The 19,331-nt window shown below is 45.5% G+C and overlaps 1 protein-coding gene across 14 annotated transcripts in view; it reads right to left on the bottom strand.

Annotated features, from left to right (window-relative positions):
* The window catches only part of TBC1D8 (TBC1 domain family member 8), a 125,849-nt gene that overhangs the window by 32,863 nt on the left and 73,655 nt on the right, over positions 1–19,331 (bottom strand). For 12 of the 14 annotated variants that reach the window (XR_016395331.1, XR_016395332.1, XR_002648115.3 and 9 more), the window contains 2 exons: positions 18,108–18,348; positions 355–562 (listed from right to left, as the gene is read on the bottom strand). Coding sequence is in view for 11 of the 14 variants with exons in the window: in XM_022599100.3 (XP_022454808.2) it covers positions 355–562; positions 18,108–18,348 (449 nt within the window). In the remaining 3 variants the exon portion in view is untranslated. Of the gene's footprint in view, positions 1–354; positions 563–3,114; positions 3,320–18,107; positions 18,349–19,331 lie in introns of those variants that run through there. The other 2 variants (XM_022599106.2, XM_022599105.2) reach the window with 2 other exon arrangements.

The raw sequence follows: 19,331 nt of genomic DNA, 5'->3' as shown, positions 1-19,331 counted from the left end.
GATGATGCTTTTTGTAAGTCCCCTTTTTTTTCTTTTCCCTTTTGTGGGTGAAAGGGAAGGATTCATCCCTAAGGGCTGTTGGAAAAGCTTTCATTGCTAAGCAGGTACTTTATAATAACAGCTTTATCAATAATGCGGAGGCCAGGGTGCCCTGTTCTCACCATTCAGGTCTATGCAAATTTCAGGTTGCCAGCCAACAACAGAACAAGCAAAGGCCCCTGGTCAATTCAGGCCATGCATCTCTCCAGCCCCACCCATCCTCGGTGGCAGAGCCTTGCAGTGTGAGCATCCATCCCCGCCAACGCCCCGTCTCACAGCAACCACGGCTCCCTGACAGGAGGAAGACAGGTCTACCTCTCGGAACGGGAGGATAACTTTGCAGCAGCCAGCTTCCTTGCTGGCAAAGCAGATGTAACTGTCGGAGGCGAACATCCGCCCGGCCGTGTGACAGCGGCTGAACGGAGTCCAGAGGGAGCAGTCCAGGACGGCGTGCAGCTTCTCCCGCCTCGGCAGCCTGAAGAAGGCCCGGAAGAACTCGTTCTGTGCCCTGGCTTCCAGGTCCCTGGCGAAGGAGGGAGGGGAGAGAGAGAGGCGGGAACAGTGACTGAACGCACTAGATTGTGGAGGAAAACACTCTTAACCCCTCGGCACAACCCGACATAGAAGGGTATGCAGAAAGGTCCTCCCCAGGGCACCCCCCCATACCCTGAATCTTGGCTCTCAAACCCAATCAAGCAACAAGGCAGCCAAATCACAACATTTAAAAATACCAGTGAATTTATGTCATAACCCAGAATTTTAGGAGGAAAAATTCCAAAGAACAGAAGTAAAAACTTGTCTTTGTCACATGAAATAAGCGTTCTAGGTTTATCTGATAGAATTAGACTTTGCTCAGAGTCAAAATACGACCTTGTAGCTTCCTTATTAACTGTGCACCCCTGGATGAGACTTGGTGTCTCATCCTGACATCTGTAAAATGGAAATAACACCTAAACTTTCTGCTTCAGGGGATCCCTGTGAATATATATATATATATTTTTTTTTTTTTTTTTTTTTCGGTATGTGGGCCTCGCAATGCCGTGGCCTCTCCTGCTGTGGAGCACAGGCTCCGGACGCGCAGGCTCAGCGGCCATGGCTCACGGGCCCAGCCGCTCCGCGGCATGTGGGATCCTCCCAGACCGGGGCACGAACCCGCGTCCCCTGCATCGGCAGGCGGACTCAACCACTGCGCCACCAGGGAAGCCCTCCCTGTGAATATAAAATGATGTCCACAGTATTGTAAAAGAGAAAAAGCAGGTTAGAAATAGCATCTACGGTATGATCCCATTTACATAAATTCTAGAAAATTTGCAGAAAGTGACACGTAGAAAGACTTTCCCTAAAATGTTAACAGTGGCTATCTCCACATAGTGGGATCTCTGCTTTCCACTCTGATTCTGCTTAAATTTTCCACCTGACCACATATTAGCTTAAAAAAAAAATTAAGGTATTTTCTTCTAGGAAAAGAACAAATCTTCAAATGTTGCGTAAATGCAAGATATTGAACTCCACACCCTGGACTCCGCACGGAAGCCCAAGTGATTTTTTAGACACAGTCTGGTCGTGGAGCCCCTGAGATGGGACCTCACCTCCTTCCCACACAGATGCCTATTCCGCCCTAGTTCTCATTTCCAACCCAGACCTCATTTCAGACCCTCGCGCAAGTGTCTTCCCAGGAGACATCATACAGAGATGCGGCAGTCCACGGAATTTACTCTCCAAGGCTCACAAAAAGATACGCACACGTCCAGAAAGCCCTCTGGGCATACAGAGAAATGACACAAATTCCACAGATCGAGGTGGCTCCAGTCACAGTGCTCCAAAACTGCAGCTCCTTAAATACCTGCTACAACGTGGATGGCTGTTTCCAAGGGGGCTGAGAGGTGATGGATGAGTTAAAGAACTTGACTGTGATAATTATTTCACAGTGTATGCAAGTATCAAATCTTCGTGTTTCTAACTTAAATATATGCATTTTTATTTGCAACTTAGAGCTCAATAAAGCAGGAAGAAAAAGAAAAAACTTCAGAACTTCTCAATTTATAGACTCAATCTATAAATAGCTTAAGAAAAACCCCCTATCTTTTAGCTTAAAAAAAAACTTCTATATGAAAAACTGGAAGATACTCTTTGTGAATTGGTTTACACAAATACTTCCCAGTAGAACCTGAAACACAAACAAAAAAAATCAAAATTGAATTGCATCAAAAATTAAATTTCTGGGCTTCACTGGTGGCGCAGTGGTTGAGGGTCCGCCTGCCGATGCATGGGACGCGGGTTCATGCCCCGGTCCGGGAGGATCCCACATGCCGCAGAGCGGCTGGGCCCGTGAGCCATGGCCGCTGAGCCTGCGCGTCCAGAGCCTGTGCTCCGCAAAGGGCGAGGCCACAACAGCAAGAGGCCCGTGTACCACAAAAAAAAAATAATTAAATTTCTGCTTTTGAAAAGTGATGTTAAGATAATGAAAAGACAAGCCACAGGCCATAACAACTATTGTCAAGGGCTTCCCTGGTGACACAGTGGTTGAGAGTCCGCCTGCCGATGCAGGGGACGCGGGTTCGTGCCCCGGTCCGGGAAGATCCCACATGCCGCGGAGCGGCTGGGCCCGTGAGCCATGGCCGCTGAGCCTACGCGTCCGGAGCCTGTGCTCTGCAAAGGGAGAGGCCACAAGAGTAAGAGGCCCATGTACTGCAAAAAAAAAAAAAAAAAAAAATATTGTCAAAAGACATATCTGGAAAAAGGACTTGTATCTAGAATATACCAAGATCTTTTACGATTCAATAGAAAGTGGGCAAACAATTCAGCTCTTTTTTAAATGGACAGAAGACGTTAACAGATATGACACCCCCAAAAAAGAGATACAACAAATAAGCAAATGTGTTCAATACCATTAAGAAAAAAGAGGAGGAGGGGGTGGCCTGAGCATCTTCCAGAGAGGAGCTGGGAGAACACAGGAAAGTGCCGTGGTTGCCCTAGAAGTTCGTGCTCTGGGAGAATGGGAGGCAAGGCCCCTCCAGGTGAGCCCCGACCCCTGAGAGCAGACCTACGTCCAGCACGTTTGACTGGAGAACTTACATCTTTGTCCTCAGAGTATATGCGGCTCCGGTGGAAGTGAGGCCAGTGCTTTCACCCGCACACGTCTGACACATGTGGCTGCAGCCACTGCCAAATCCAACTGCTGGCTCTTCCTTCTGGAAGCACATCCCCGCCTCCTGGGGAGATGGCTGGAGCCGAGGTGAGAACAGGGCAAGTAACACGGGTCACAGCAGCTTGTGCAGAGCTACAGGGAGGGTCGGGGGACTTACATGTATATTTACATTGTGCCCAAGCCTTCAGGCTAAGACTAAGGTGTTCAGTTGTCTAAGGCGGATTAAAAACAATCTTTTCTGTTCAGTGCACCTGCTGCGCCAGCCATCAGCTCGGTTCAGCCCCCTTCTCTGCAGCCTCGGCGCAGCTACACGCGGTGTCTGTCCTCCTTTCGGGGCTGTTCTCCCTGCCCTGTAGAGGTCTGTCTCTCCCACACTCCGTAGCCAGAGCCCAGTGACCTCAAGTTACCAAAAGGAAAGCAGCAGCGGGAGGGGGGGGGACGCCTTTCCTAAATTATCTTCCTTCCTCCCTACTAGAAAGCTCTCTTCCAATCCCGCCTTGAAATATGAGTTATATGTGATATTTAATGTTCTAACGTAGCTGAGATGACAACACGACACCTTGAGAGATGGGGGACCCACAAGCCCCTGGGGAAGCACAAGCCCCAACCCCACACCCCTGCCAGCCTTGAGGGCCCTTTCCCAGCGGGTGGTCGTTTTGACTCTAAATATATCATGTCTTCTTTCTGAACAGCAGAGAAACAAAGCCCACTGGTCACAACTGGCCTTTCGGACCTTCCAACGCTTAGTAAATATCTCCACTGCTCCTCCATACAGACCGCCAGACGCGGGTCATGACCTTACCCTCAGAAAGTGGCAGCCAATCCCAGGCTTGTGGCCCCGGCGGAAGCGCCCTGTGATGATGGAGTGAGCCGAGCCATCAGCCCCAGAGACACTGCCCGCCCACAGTGCTCACCCCTGGGGCGGTGGGCACAGGCCACAGAACAACAGGGGAAGGGGCCACTAGTCATCCAACCTGGATACATGCCGTTTTAGGAACCAGGAACCATGTGGGTTGACCAGAATACAGAGCAGTGGACACCAAGTTTGCTGTCGAAGACGAAACTAACATGTGCAATCAGACATAACAACTATGCAGAAAATTCTAGGCTATATGCACACATTTTAAAAATTCAGGGCCCTTCCCTGGTGGCGCAGCGGTTAAGACTCTGCACTCCCAATGCAGGCAGCCGGGTTCGACCCCTGGTCCAGGAACTAGATCCCACACGCGTGCCGCAACTAAGAGTTCGCATGCCACAACTAAGGAGCCCATGTGCCGCAACTAAGAAGCCGGCCTGTCGCAACTAAGACCCGATGCAACCAAATAAATAAATAAATAGATTTTCTTTTTTAAATTTCAGGTGCCCGTCCTAAGACCTCAGACCCGAGAAATTAAGCAGTAGGTAGTTCTTTTGTTTCTCTGCATAACTTAGAATGAGATTTTTCTTTCCTGGATTAGGTAAAGATGGATCAGAAACAGGTGTGGCTCTCTCTCTCCCCCCTCATAACCTTTTCTGGGAGAAGAACTGTGTCAGGCCTCACACCAACTCTTGCTCCCTCACATCATTTATCCCACAAAGACAAACTTATGTGAGTCTGCAGACCTACAGCTGCTTCAAGGCCCCATGCTTCCCCAAACTCAGGCTAAGAGACGGGCTGGGGAGGCGTGCAAGGACATCCCATCCCTGGAGCCACCTCCTGCCTTTCTGGAACACTCAGGGCTCTGCAGCCAGGCTGCCTCATGAAGAAACACAGAGACTGCAGAGGCTCTCGGTTATGTGCCTGCTGGTGCATTTCAAACTCTGGGAACTACCAAGGACCAGCAATGTAGAAACAAGGCAGAGAGGCCAGACACGTGCTTCTCCTTCCCACCCAAGTCTGCACAGAAAACACTGCCTTTCTCAAACGTGTGTTTATTCAAAACATCTTTCCCCTGTGATGCCCCACGAGCACCAATGAAATGACGGGAGCCGTTGCCACGCGGCATCTTGCAGAGAGCACACGGCAGCCCAGGACCTCAGGGGACGGGAGGCCAACCTGGCCCTCAGACAACGGGCAGCTGTGTGAAGGACTCAGCTGGCTCCACAGTCCCCCCATTTTCCCTTGAAAATCCACCCCTGGGGACCTGACAGACCAGAACTCAACAGGCCTGGACATCTATGAGGCTCTTCCAGCTGAGAAGAGTCTCCTGCCGCCATCCTCCGCTCTCCGTCCTGTCCCAGAGAGAGCCAGCGCCCCCTGCCAAGCCCGGAGCAGCAGGGGCCCTGCAGGGAGTGGGGCGCAGACTTCCCCCCGGAGCGCGGGCTGGGCGCTCTGGGGCTGCAGAAGCCCCTGGAGAGGACTCTGAGCCAGAATCAGGATGCAAAGTCAACTACATCACCCCTGCAAGCCTGGGCCTTCCTAGAGGGAAGGAGAAGAGCAGGAAAAGGGATGAATCTGGGTGGGAAAGGCCCCAGAGGGTCTGAAAAGCTAGTCCGGAAAGTGAAGGGTCAGCCAGGTGACGGGGAGGAGGGCTTTCCACTGAGGACATCAGCCCCCAAGGCCACCACGGTTCACCTTTAGATACTGACAGCGTGGGAAATGGAGGCCATTTACTGCACTGCCTTGAGCCTCCTGTAGCATTCTCAGCCCGTTGAAATGAATTTCAATGAAGATTACTGCGTTAACGGAGTCTTCCTGTAGCATTCTCAGCCAGTCGAAATAAATTTCAATGAAGATGTTATTTAATTTAGACTCAGGGAAGCCCATCACCTCTCCCTTCTCACCCCCCTAAATTAGTGGGCTATACTCTTCTCACCCTATGCTTCACACCTTCAGAATCGATATTTCCTGGTTGAAGTATCAGGGCCAATCAATCTGTTCCCTCATTCCCTCCAGTCTCCCTCCAGGAAACCCCCTCCCCGGCCTCAGTCCCCCTGCCCCCCTGGATCCTGTAGCTGCACCTGGAGGGTCCCTGGCCCAGGGCGCCCTCTGGGGAGTCCCGCCAGCCCTAACGTGTCTGCTGGACCGCGGTGCGCATGCCCTGGCCCATCATCCCTGCTCTCCCGGGAGGTCTGAGCTCGGTCTGCTCTGTGCCCCTAAGTCCCAGGGGAGCGACCAAGCTGCAGGCATAACTAATCCATAATCAGACCTCAAGGCACCTTTTAAAAGCAGCTATCTGAGACTTCCCTGGTGGCAGAGTGGTTAAGAATCCGCCTGCCAATGCAGGGGACACAGGTTCGATCCCTGGTCTAGGAAGAACCCACATGCCACAGTGCAATTAAGCCCATGCGCCACAACTACTGAGCCTGCACTCTAGAGCCCGCAAGCCACAACTACTGAGCCCGCGTGCAACAACTACTGAAGCCCGCGCGCCACAACTACTAAAGGCCCGTGTGCCTAGAGCCTGTGCTCTACAACAAGAAAAGCCACCGCAATGAGAAATCCACGCACCACAACGAAGAGTAGCCCCGGCTCACCACAACTAGAGAAAGCCTGCGCACAGCAACGAAGATCCAACGCAGCCACAAATAAATAAATAAATTTATTTTTTTTTAAAAAGCGGTTATCTGGGAAGGGAAGTAAAAATACATCAACAAAAGGGGGCCGGAGGAGCATTCCAGACCCTGTGATTGTACCCTTAGCATGAAGAGACTGTTTTCCTCAACGTTCAACCTGGGCTGTCTTGGCAGGATGTCAAGTTGACTGAGTCATTACCTGTTTATGTCCACAGGCCAATGTCTCCAGGACAGAAAGCTTCAAGCGAGAACCCGCCAGGAACTAGCGGGAATGGCACGCCTTTCACTTGCGGAGGAAGTCACTCAAAGTGCCGTGACCAGTAAAACGTGCCATGGACCAGGACTCTGCCATCCGTCTTGGGGCCCCGGGCACCCATGGGCCAGGCAGCTCCACCACTGGCCATCACTGGGGTCCTTTTTGCCCTTTCTCTCCTCCCCTCTCTACAGTTTCCAGGGCTTGCGGGGGCGGGGCGGACAGCCTTGTAGAATTCACCTGTTTCTGGAAGAGTCCCAACACCGCTGAGTTTTCTTCCAAAATGGATGATTTTTCCCAAAGGGCCTTAAGTGCTATAGACCTTCCACTTTCCTCTCCTTTCCTCATTTCTATCCCAAATTAAAAATGCCACATCTGGAAGTACAGCCGTGCTAGAACATCAGGAAATTTGTGAAGAATCACCTGAGATCCCAAAGCCCAGGGGACTGACCAGAACACAACAGCTACGAGCTGGCCTCCCCTTCCAAAAACCACCTGGTTACAATTCCCTCATCTGCACATCTACGTGCAAACATGGTGAAAGAAGTCAAAGCTCTAACTGGTAGTTTCCATGAGCCCTTTTAACAACCTACACAATGGAGATGGGTTTCTTCATCTTTAACAGGTCTTTGTAAGCTGGACTAAAAGCACTGAGGTACCAAACTACATAGAGGTAGTTGAAGAAATATGGGCACGAGTGGCTCCCTTGTACTGGGTTGTCTTCTTGAGGCAGGAAATAGCTGGGCCCCAGGCTGAGCAGCTGGAGTTGCCCCCTGTGGACAGATACTCCAAACTAGCAGGATCAAGGGAAGAGCTGAGCCCTGCCCAGATAAGAGTTCAAGAGACCACACATTCCTCATTCTCACAGTCAAGGAGACCTTCCCGACTACACATGTGCAGAAAGGCTCTTTGGAAGTCAAAAAGGGAGTGATGTCAACCCACCCATAGGCCTCTTTGCTAGAATCCACCTTGGCTAAGAGATGCGCACACACAGATGGGAGGACCCTGAGATAAACAAAATATGGACTCAGAATCAAGCAAAGCAAGATGACTGGCCAAAGGAAACCTGGAAGAAACGCCCTATAAAAGCGATTCAAACTACCACGGGGGCAAGACTCTCTCTCTGGGCCCACCCGTGTGTCGAGCCACATGTACCCTTTTTCCTCCTAATAAACACTTCACTTGTTTCACTACTTTCCGTCTCTTTGTGGGAATTCATTTCCGCAAAGCTGAAGGACCAGGGCCTTGTCACTGGCCACTGGTCTAGTGGCTAGGATTCAGCGCTCTCACTGCCGTGGCCTGACTTCAATCTCTGGCTGGGAACCGAAAGCCTGCTTCAAGCTACTGCAGGCCAAGGGCACCCGAGATCATTCCCGGCCCTGAGAAGCCAGAGACAGTGATGGGAAGCCTGGGGCCAGAGGTACAGGGAGGAGCTGGGCACTGGGAGTCGTAAGACCAAAGGTGGCGCTGGCCCCAGGGCCCGCGCTCACAGGAGTGCTGGGCAGCAGCCCCACCCTACAAAGGAACTCTCAGACTACAGAGATGACGCAAAACCAAGTGAAATTCAGTGGAGTTTTACCCCTAACTCCACTTGTATACATGATCGATTTAAAATATGCACACACAGCAGGAAGGGTCTTTGAATTCTTTCTGAACGCATGAAAACTCTTAGACACTGCCATTCAGAGACCACTAATTAGAAAGACACACATTCCCCTAAATGTTCAGAGAAGGCAGTAGACATGTTTAAGGAATAATAGGAATGGTAAAATAGATGAATGATTAAAAAAAAAAAAGTTTTAATGACTAGTGGCTCCTAAAACCTTAAACTAGAAATACCATACGATCCAGCAATTCTACTTCTGGGCATGTGACCAAAAGAACTGAAAGCAGAGTCTCAAAGAGATATTTGCACATCCATGTTCACAGCACCATTATTCACAACAGCCAAAGGTAGAAGGAACACAGTGTCCACTGATGGATACACAGGTAAGCAAAATGCAGTATAAACATACATTGGAGTATTATTCAGTCTTAAAAAGGAGGGAGATTCTGACAATCTACAGCGTGGGAGAACCTTGAGGACATCAGGTTAAGCGAAGTAAGGCAGTCACAAAAAAGACAAATACTGTAGGATTTCACTAGAGGAGGCAGATTCAAAGAGACAGAAAGGAGCAGGGTGGGTGCCAGAGGCTGGGGAAGCCGTGGGGAGTTAGTGTTAATGCAGACAGAGTTTCCGTTTTGAAAGATAAGCGCTCTAAAGATGGATGGTGGTGATGGTTACACAACAACATGAATGTATGTACTTAATACCACCAAACTGTAGGCTTAAAAATGATTGCTAATCATTGGGAAAATGCAAATCAAAACCACAAGGAGATATCACCTCACACCAGTCAGAATGGCCATCATCAAAAAGTCTACAAACGATAAATGCTGGAGAGGGTGTGGAGAAAAGGGAACCCTCACACCTACCCTCCTACGCTGTTAGAGGGAATGTAAATTGGTGCAGCCAATATGGAAAACAGTATGGAGATTCCTCAAAAAACTAAAAACAGAAGGACCATATGACCTAGCAATTCCACTCCTGGGTATATATCTGAAAAAAAAAAACAGAAACACTAATTCAAAAAGATACGTGCACCCCAATGTTCATAGCAGTGTTATTTACAATTTCCAAGATACGGAAACAACCTAAGTGTCCAACAACAGATGAGTGGATAAAGATGTGGTGTATGTATACAAGGGAATACTGCTCAGCCATTTAAAAGAGTGAAATTTCAGCTCGCCCTCCACACGGCACAGGCCACGTGCCAGGGGCGCGTGTGTCACAACAGGGGAACCTGCAGCACCATCCTCCTCCTGGGGGGGTGCCTTCTCCTTCCACTGTGACTGTCCACTCCATTTCACCACCCGGTTCTGTGAACTAGCCGTGTGGCTGACACGGTCTTTGTGCTCCAGCCAAGTGTCAGGCCTGAGCTTCTGAGGTGGGAGAGCCAAGTTCAGGACACTGGACCACCAGAGACCTCCCAGCCCCACGTAATATCAATCGGCGAGAGCTCTCTCAGAGATCTCCATCTCAAGGCTAAGACCCAGCTCCACACAATGACCAGCAAGCTACAGTGCAGGACACCCTTTGTCAAACAACTAGAAAGACAGGAACACAACCCCACCCATTAGCAGAGAGGCTGCCTAAAATCATACTAAGTTCACAGACACCCCAAAACACACCACCAGACGTGGACCTGCCCACCAGAAAGACAAGATCCAGTCTCATCCACCAGAACACAGGCACTAGTCCCCTCCACCAGGAAGCCTACACAACCCACTGAACCAACCTCACCCACTGGGGGCAGACACCAAAAACAATGGGAAATACAAACCTGCAGCCTGCGAAAAGGAGACCCCAAACACAGAAAGTTAAGCAAAATAAGAAGACAGAGAAACACAAAGCAGATGAAGGAGCAAGGTAAAAACCCACCAGACCAAACAAATGAAGAGGAAATAGGCAGTCTACCTGACAAAGAATTCAGAGTAATGATAGTAAAGATGATCCAAAATCTTGGAAACAGAAGGAGAAAATACATGAAACATTTAACAAGGACCTAGAAGAACTAAAGAGCAAACAAACAGGGATGAACAACACAATAAATGAAATTTTAAATTATCTAAAAGGAATCAATAGCAGAATAACTGAGGGAGAAGAATGGGTAAGTGACCTGGAAGATAAAATAGTGGAAATAACTACTGCAGAACAGAATAAAGAAAAAAGAATGAAAAGAATTGAGGACACTCTCAGAGACCTCTGGAACAATATTAAATGCACCAACATTCAAATTATAGGGGTCCCAGAAGAAGAAGAGAAAAAGAAAGGGTCTGAGAAAATACTTGAAGAGATTATAGTTAAAAACTTCCCTAACATGGGAAAAGAAATAGTCAATCAAGTCCAGGAAGCGCAGAGAGTCCAATACAGGATAAATCCAAGGAGAAACACGCTAAGACACATATTAATCAAACTATCAAAAATTAAATGCAAAGAAAAAATATTAAAAGCAGTAAGGGAAAAATAACATACAAGGGAATCCCCATAAGGTTAAGAGCTGATCTTTCAGCAGAAACTCTGCAAGCCAGAAGGGAGTGGCAGGACATATTTAAAGTGATGAAAGGGAAAAACCTACAACCAAGATTACTCTACCCAACAAGGATCTCATTCAGATTTGATGTAGAAATTAAAACCTTTACAGACAAGCAAAAGTTAAGAGAATTCAGCACAACCAAACCAGCTTTACAGCAAATTCTAAAGGAACTTCTCTAGGCAGGAAACATGAGAAAAGACCTACAAAAACAAACACAAAACAATTAAGAAAATGGTAATAGGAACATACATATCGATAATTACCTTAAATATAAATGGATTAAATGCTCCCACCAAAAGACTGGCTGAATGGATACAAAAACAAGACCCATATATATGCTGTCTACAAGAGACCCACTTCAGATCTAGGGACACATACAAACTGAAAGTAAGGGGATGGAAAAAGATATTCCATGCAAATCGAAATCAAAATAAAGAAGCTGGAGTAGCAATTCTCATATCAGACAAAATAGACTTTAAAATAAAGACTATTAGAAGAGACACAGAAGGACACTGCATAATGATCAAGGGATCAGTCCAAGAAGTAGATATAACAATTGCAAATACTTATGCACCCAACATAGGAGCACCTCAATACATAAGGCAAATGCTAACAGCCATAAAAGGGGAAATTGACAGTAACACAATATAGTAGGGGACGTTAACACCCCACTTTCACCAATGGACAGATCATCCAAATTGAAAATAAATAAGGAAACACAAGCTTTAAATGACATATTAAACAAGATGGACTTAACTGATATTTACAAGACATTCCATCCAAAACCAACAGAATACACTTTCTTCTCAAGTGCTCATGGAACATTCTCCAGGATAGATCATATCTTGGGTCACAAATCAGGCCTTGGTAAATTTAAGAAAACTGAAATCATATCAAGTATCTTTTCTGACCACAACACTATGAGACTAGATATAAATTACAGGAAAAAAAACTGTAAAAACTACAAACACATGGAGGCTAAACAATACTACTTAATAACCAAGGGATCACTGAAGAAATCAAAGAGGAAATCAAAAAAATACCTAGAAACAAATGACAATGAAAACATGACGACCCAAAACCTATGGGATGCAGCAAAAGCAGTTCTAAGAGGGAAGTTTAGAGCCATACAATCCTACCTCAAGAAACAAGAAACATCTCATATAAACAACCTAACCTTACACCTAAAGCAATTAGGGAAAGAAGAACAAAAAAACCCCAAAGTTAGCAGAAGGAAAGAAATCATAAAGATCAGATCAGAAATAAATGAAAAAGAAATGAAGGAACCAATAGCAAAGATCAATAAAACCAAAAGCTGGTTCTTTGAGAAGATAAACAAAATTGATAAACCATTAGCCAGACTCACCAAGAAAAAAAGGGAAAAGACTCAAAACAATAGAATTAGAAATGAAAAAGGAGAAGTAACAACTGACACTGCAGAAATACAAAGGATCATGAGAGATTACTACAAGCAACTCTATGCCAATAAAATGGACAACCTGGAAGAACTGGACAAATTCTTAGGAAAGCACAACCTTCTGAGACTGAACCAGGAAGAAACAAAATATAAACAGACCAATCACAAGCACTGAAATTGAAACTGTGATGAAAAATCTGCCAACAAACAAATGCCCAGGACCAGATGGCTTCACAGGCAAATTCTATCAAATATTTAAAGAGCTAACACCCATCCTTCTCAAACTCCTCCAAAATATAGCAGACGAAGGAATCCTCCCAAACTCATTCTACGAGGCCACCATCAATCACCCTGATACCAAACCAGACAAAGATGTCACAGAAAAAGAAAACTACAGGCCAATATCACTGATGAACATAAATGAAAAAATCCTCAACAAAATACTAGCAAACAGAATCCAACAGCACATTAAAAGGATCACACACCATGATCAAGTGGGCTTTATCCCAGGAATGCAAGGATTCTTCAATATACACAAATGAATCAATGAGATACACCATATTAACAAATTGAAGGATAAAAACCATATGATCATCTCAATAGATGCAGAAAAAGCTTTCACAAAAATTCAACACACATTTATGATAAAGACTCTCCAGAAAGTAGGCATAGAGGGAACCTACCTGTTGGCTGTGACAAACCCACAGCCAACATCGTTCTCAGTGGTGAAAAATTGAAACCATTTCCTCTAAGATCAAGAACAACACAAGGTTGCCCATTCTCACCACTATTATTCAACATAGTTTTGGAAGTTTTAGCCACAGAAATCAGAGAAGAAAAAGAAATAAAAGGAATCCAAATCGGAAAAGAAGAAGCAAAGCTGTCACTACTTGCAGATGACATGATACTATATATAGAGAATCCTAAAGATGCTACCAGAAAACTACCAGAGCTAATCAATGAATCTGGTAAAGTTGCAGGATATAAAATTAATGCACAGAAATGTCTTGCATTCCTATATACTAACAATGAAAAATATGAAAGAGAAATTAAGGAAACACTCCCACTTACCACTGCAACAAACAGAATAAAATACCTAGGAATAAACCTACCTAAGGAGACAAAAGACCTGTATGCACAAAACTATAAGACACTGATGAAAGAAATCAAAGACGATACAAACAGATGGAGAGATATACCATGTTCTTGGACTGGAAGAATCAATGTTGTGAAAATGACTATACTACCCAAAGCAATCTACAGATTCAATGCAATCCCTATCAAACTACCAATGGCATTTTTCACAGAACTAGAGCAAAAAAGTTCACAATTTGTATGGAAACATAAAAGACCCCGAATAGCCAAAGCAATCTTGAGAAAGAAAAACGGAGCTGGAGAAATCAGGCTCCCGGACTTCAGACTACACTACAAAGCTACAGTAATCAAGACAGTATGGTACTGGCACAAAAACAGAAATATAGATCAATGGAACAGGATAGAAAGGACAGAGACAAACCCACGTACATATGGTCACCTTATCTTTGATAAAGGAGGCAAGAATATACAATAGAGAAAAGACAGCCTCTTCAATAAGTGGTGCTGGGAAAACTGGACAGCTACATGTAAAAGAATGAAATTAGAACACTCCCTAACACCATATACAAAAAAAAACTCAAAGTGGATTAAAGGCCTAAATGTAAGGCCAGACTCTATAAGACTCTTAGAGGAAAACATAGGCAGAACCCTCTATGACGTAAATCACAGCAAGATCCTTTCTGACCCACCTCCTAGAGGAATGGAAATAAAAACAAAAATAAACAAATGGGATCTAATGAAACTTAAAAGCTTTTTCACAGCAAAGGAAACCATAAACAAGGGGAAAAGACAACCCTCAGAATGGGAGAAAATATTTGCAAATGAAGCAACCAACAAAGGATTAATCTCCAAAATATACAAGCAGCTCATGCAGCTCAATCTCAAAAAAACAAACAACCCAATCCAAAAGTGGGCAGAAGACTTAAATAGACATTTCTCCAAAGAAGACATACAGATTGCCAACAAACACATGAAAGAATGCTCAACATCATTAATCATTAGAGAAATGCAACTCAAAACTACAATGAGGTATCACCTCACACGGGTCAGAATGGCCATCATCAAAAAATCTACAAACAATAAATGCTGGAGAGGGTGTGGAGAAAAGGGAACACTCTTGCACTGTTGGTGGGAATGTAAATTGATACAGCCACTATGGAGAACAGTATGCAAGTTCCTTACAAAACTAAAAATAGAACTACCATACGACCCAGCAATCCCACTACTAGGCATATACCCTGAGTAAACCATAGTTCAAAAAGAGTCATGTACTACCATGTTCATTGTAGCTCTATTTACAATAGCCAGGACATGGAAGCAACCTAAGTGTCCATCGACAGATGAATGGATAAAGAAGATGTGGCACATATATACAATGGAATATTAGCCATAAAAAGAAACGATATTGAGTTATTTGTAGTTAGGCGGATGGACCTAGAGTCTGTCATACAGAGTGAAGTAAGTCAGAGAAAAACAAATACCATATGCTAACACATATATATGGTATCTAAAAAGAAAAGAAAAAGGTACTGAAGAACCTAGGGGCAGAACAGGAATAAAGACGCAGACGTAGAGAAGGGGACTGAGGACACACGGAGTGGGAAGGGTAAGCTGGGATGAAGTGAGAGCGTGGCACGGACATATAAACACTACCAAATGTAAAACAGATAGCTAGTGGGGAGCAGCTGCATAGCACAGGGAGATCAGCTCAGTGCTTTGTGACCACATAGAGGTGTGGGATAGGGAGGGTGGGAGGGAGACGCAAGAGGGAGGGGATATGGGGATATATGTATATGTACAGCTGATTCACTTTGCTATAAAGCAGAAACTAACACACCACTGTAAAGCAATTATATTCCGATAAAGATGTTTAAAAAAAAAAAGAGTCATGGACCACAATGTTCATTGCGGCACTATTTACAATAGCCAGGACATGGAAGCAACCTAAGTGTCCATCAACAGATGAGTGGATAAAGAAGATGTGGCACATAAATACAATGGAATATTACTCAACCATAAAAAGAAACAAAACTGAGTTATTTGTAGTGAGGTGGATGGACCTAGAGTCTGTCATACAGAGTGAAGTAAGTCAGAAAGAGAAAAACAAATAACATATGCTAATACACATATATGGAACCTAAAAAAAAAAAATGGTTCTGATGAACCTAGGGGCAGGACAAGAGTAAAGACGCAGACATAGAGAATGGACTTGAGGACACGGGGAGGAGGAAGGGGAAGCTGGGACGAAGTGAGAGAGTGGCATGGACATATATACACTACCAAATGTAAAACAGATAGCTAGGGGCTTCCCTGGTGGCGCAGTGGTTGAGAGTCCGCCTGCCGATGCAGGGGACACGGGTTCGTGCCCCGGTCCAGGAAGATCCCACATGCCGCAGAGCAGCTGGGCCTGGGAGCCATGGCCGCTGAGCCTGCGCATCCGGAGCCTGTGCTCCGCAACAGGAGAGGCCACAGCAGTGAGAGGCCCGCGTACCGCAAAAAAAAGAAAAAAAAAACAAAAAACAGATAGCTAGTAGGACGCAGCCTCAAAGCACAGGGAGATCAGCTCGGTGCTTTGTGACCACCTAGAAGGGTGGGATGGGGAGGGTGGGAGGGAGACGCAAGAGGGAGGGGATATGGGGATATATGTACATGTATTGCTGATTCACTTTGTTATAAAGCAGAAACTAACACACCATTGTAAAGCAATTATACTCCAATAAAGATGTAAAAAATAAATAAATAGAAAATAAAAGAGTGAAATTTTGCCATTTGCAGCAACAAGGATGCTTGGAGGGCATTATGCTAAGTCAGACAGAGAAAGACAAATACCATATGATATCACTTATATGTGGAATCTAAAAAATACAAGAAACTAGTGAATAAAACAAAAAAGAAGCAGACTCAGAGAACAAACTACTGGTTACCAGTGGGGAGAGGGATAGGGAGAGGGGCAATATAGAAGTAAGGGATTTTAAAAAAGGGTTATTGTGGGATTATATGAAATCATGTGTGTGAAGCTTTTGAAAGTTGTAAAGCACTATAGAATTTAAAGAATCTTTCATTCAATTAAAAAAGTTTTTAAAAAATAAAAATGGTTAAGATGGCAAATTTTATGTTATGTGTACTTTACCACCAAAAAAAAGTTTTTTAATGACAAGCAGTGTGCAGACAGCAGTGGTGACTCTGTAACTACATCAAAAACATCCAGCCAGGGCAGCACTTCAGGGATAAAGTGTTTTTCAAAGGATGCAAAGGTGAACTTTTACAAAGGCATCAGCTCCGCAGTCACCCAGTGTGAACCACGAAGCCAGAAATCACAGTCAAGCTCAAACACCACAGTTTGAATTTTAGGTAATAAAATCGAACTGCTTTAAATTGGCAAATAATTCAAGCAACGACCTCATAAGTCCCCATGACCAGTATCAATTGGGGGCAAATAACAAAGAATGCTGGCTTACTATCAGTAAGGCACATTTCTTGTGACAAATTGGTACCAAAAATATATCCAGTGCTCCTGAAAACGTCTTCTACAACGTAATGTGATATGAAAAAACAACATTTCTTAATGTGCACTAATAAAGCCCCATGCTGAATAGAATGCTATCATGAGGCTACCTGTATTGTATTTTCTGAAAGTTTGGGTTTGCCTGGCCACACTGCGCGGCTTGTGGGATCTTCGTTCCCTGACCAGGGATCAAACCCAGGGCCATGGCAGTGAAAGCGTGGAGTCCTAACCACTGGACCACCAGGGAATTTCCTGGAAGCTTTTTTTTTTTTTTTTTTTTTTAATGAAAATCAATTTTGAAATACTTTCTGGAAAAAAAGGGGAAATTGGATCCAGGAATCAAAGCCTACTGCATAAAGGAAATGAATAACCATCATTGCCAATTATTATCTCTCTGCCATGATTAACGACATAGGAAAATCTGGATGACGCCACGAGGGAAATTTCAAACTAATACAATGAGGTTAACAAAGCACATGTCCGGAACTTCCCTGGTGGTCCAGTGGGTAAGACTCCACGCTCCCAATGCAGGGGGCCTGGGTTCGATCCCTGGTTGCGGAACTAGATCCCACATGCATGCCACAACTAAGAGTTTGCACGCCTTAACTTAAAAGTCCGTATGCCTCAACTAAAGATCCCACATGCCACAACTAAGACCAGCGCAGCCAAAATAAATAAATATGTTTTAAAAATATACTTATAGGGCTTCCCTGGTGGCGCAGTGGTTGAGAGTCCGCCTGCCGATGCAGGGGACACGGATTCGTGCCCCGGTCCAGGAAGATCCCACATGCCGCGGAGCGGCTGGGCCCGTGAGCCATGGCCGCTGAGCCTGCGCGTCCGGAGCCTGTGCTCCACAACGGGAGAGGCCACAACAGTGAGAGGCCCGCGTACCGCAAAAACAAAACAAAACAAAAATATACTTATAAAAACAAAAAAAACCAAAACACATGTCCATGAAGGTGGCACATGGGCTGTGGTCCCCTGTGAGGTTAGGAACACCTGTGTATGGAGGTTCCTACCTCTTGGTTATCTGGCTGGGCTCCTGCAGACCTGGGTCCAGGTCAAAGCCCTCATTATCCAGCAGCCTTCGGAGTGTCACGTCAGCCAGCTGCTCCATGATCTTGAACACCTCATCTAGGTTCAGAAACATGGAGAAGTCCCGCTCCTTATTCTGTGTGGTGATGCGGATGGTATCTGTCAGAAAGACGTTGGATGTCCTCTCCAACTTCTGGATGTCAACCCAAGGGACTACAAGTTTAACTAGAAAAGAAAAAAGGGCAAATACAGATTTTACCCTCAAATGTAACCCAAACTTGAATGCACCAGCAACAGTGCAAAGCTTTTCCTGCAGCTGAAATGCAAATAGCTTTCAAACCAGAGCAGGAAAGAGGAAACACAGGAACTGCTTCACAGCTGTTCGTTAGAACCCAACCCATGTTCTAACAATTATCTTAAAGATTTAAGTAAAACTTCCCAAGTTGCTGGCTGCCGCACACATACAAGGGACATCATTCTGCCATACCAAGTTAACAATGTGAAAACTTTCCCCAAAATAGTTAAACTTCAATATTTGCAAACTACGCAGATGTTTCTTGATCCACATAAATTCTGGTTTCAGTAGCAGCATTCATGGCATAAGCTATGAAAAACAGAGGTCAAGAGAGGGTTCATGATCTGGTTTAGAGGCACAGGCCTAACATTTAGATTATGTCAAGTGACAGCTGCTCAAATCTTCGAAAACAGAGCACAAGTAGCTTTTACTGAAGTACTATGGTTACTAACTGCACAGTTTATAAAGGGGCGTTCTGTTCTCGGAAGTGCTTCCAGCGCAGTGGTAATTAGGCTAGCGGGCTGATGCAGAGCAAGTGGGGAGGGACGTACGTAACAAGTCAAAATGATAAATGTTATCAAATACTAGGAATCGGGCTTCCCCGGTGGCGCGGTGGTTGAGAGTCCACCTGCCGATGCAGGGGACACGGGTTCGTGCCCCGGTCCGGGAAGATCCCACATGCCGCGGAGCGGCTGGGCCCGTGAGCCGTGGTCGCTGAGCCTGCGCGTCCGGAGCCTGTGCTCTGCAATGGGAGAGGCCACAACAGTGAGAGGCCCGCGTACCGCAAAAAAAAAAAAAAATACTAGGAATCGTTTCTTCTTTCCAAGTTTTATCAACTTAACAAAATCCGGTTTAGTGACGGTGACTGATAAATATCAGAAAATAACTCATTTTCCTTTTCAAGTGAAAATGG

The sequence above is a fragment of the Delphinapterus leucas genome, chromosome 13, assembly GCF_059928025.1.
Source record: "Delphinapterus leucas isolate spDelLeu-1000000601 "Yukka" chromosome 13, BTC_Dleu_Yukka2, whole genome shotgun sequence".
NCBI lineage: Eukaryota > Metazoa > Chordata > Mammalia > Artiodactyla > Monodontidae > Delphinapterus > Delphinapterus leucas.
The sequence above is the reverse complement of the archived record's forward strand: the minus strand, read 5'-3'. Positions and strand labels throughout refer to the sequence as shown.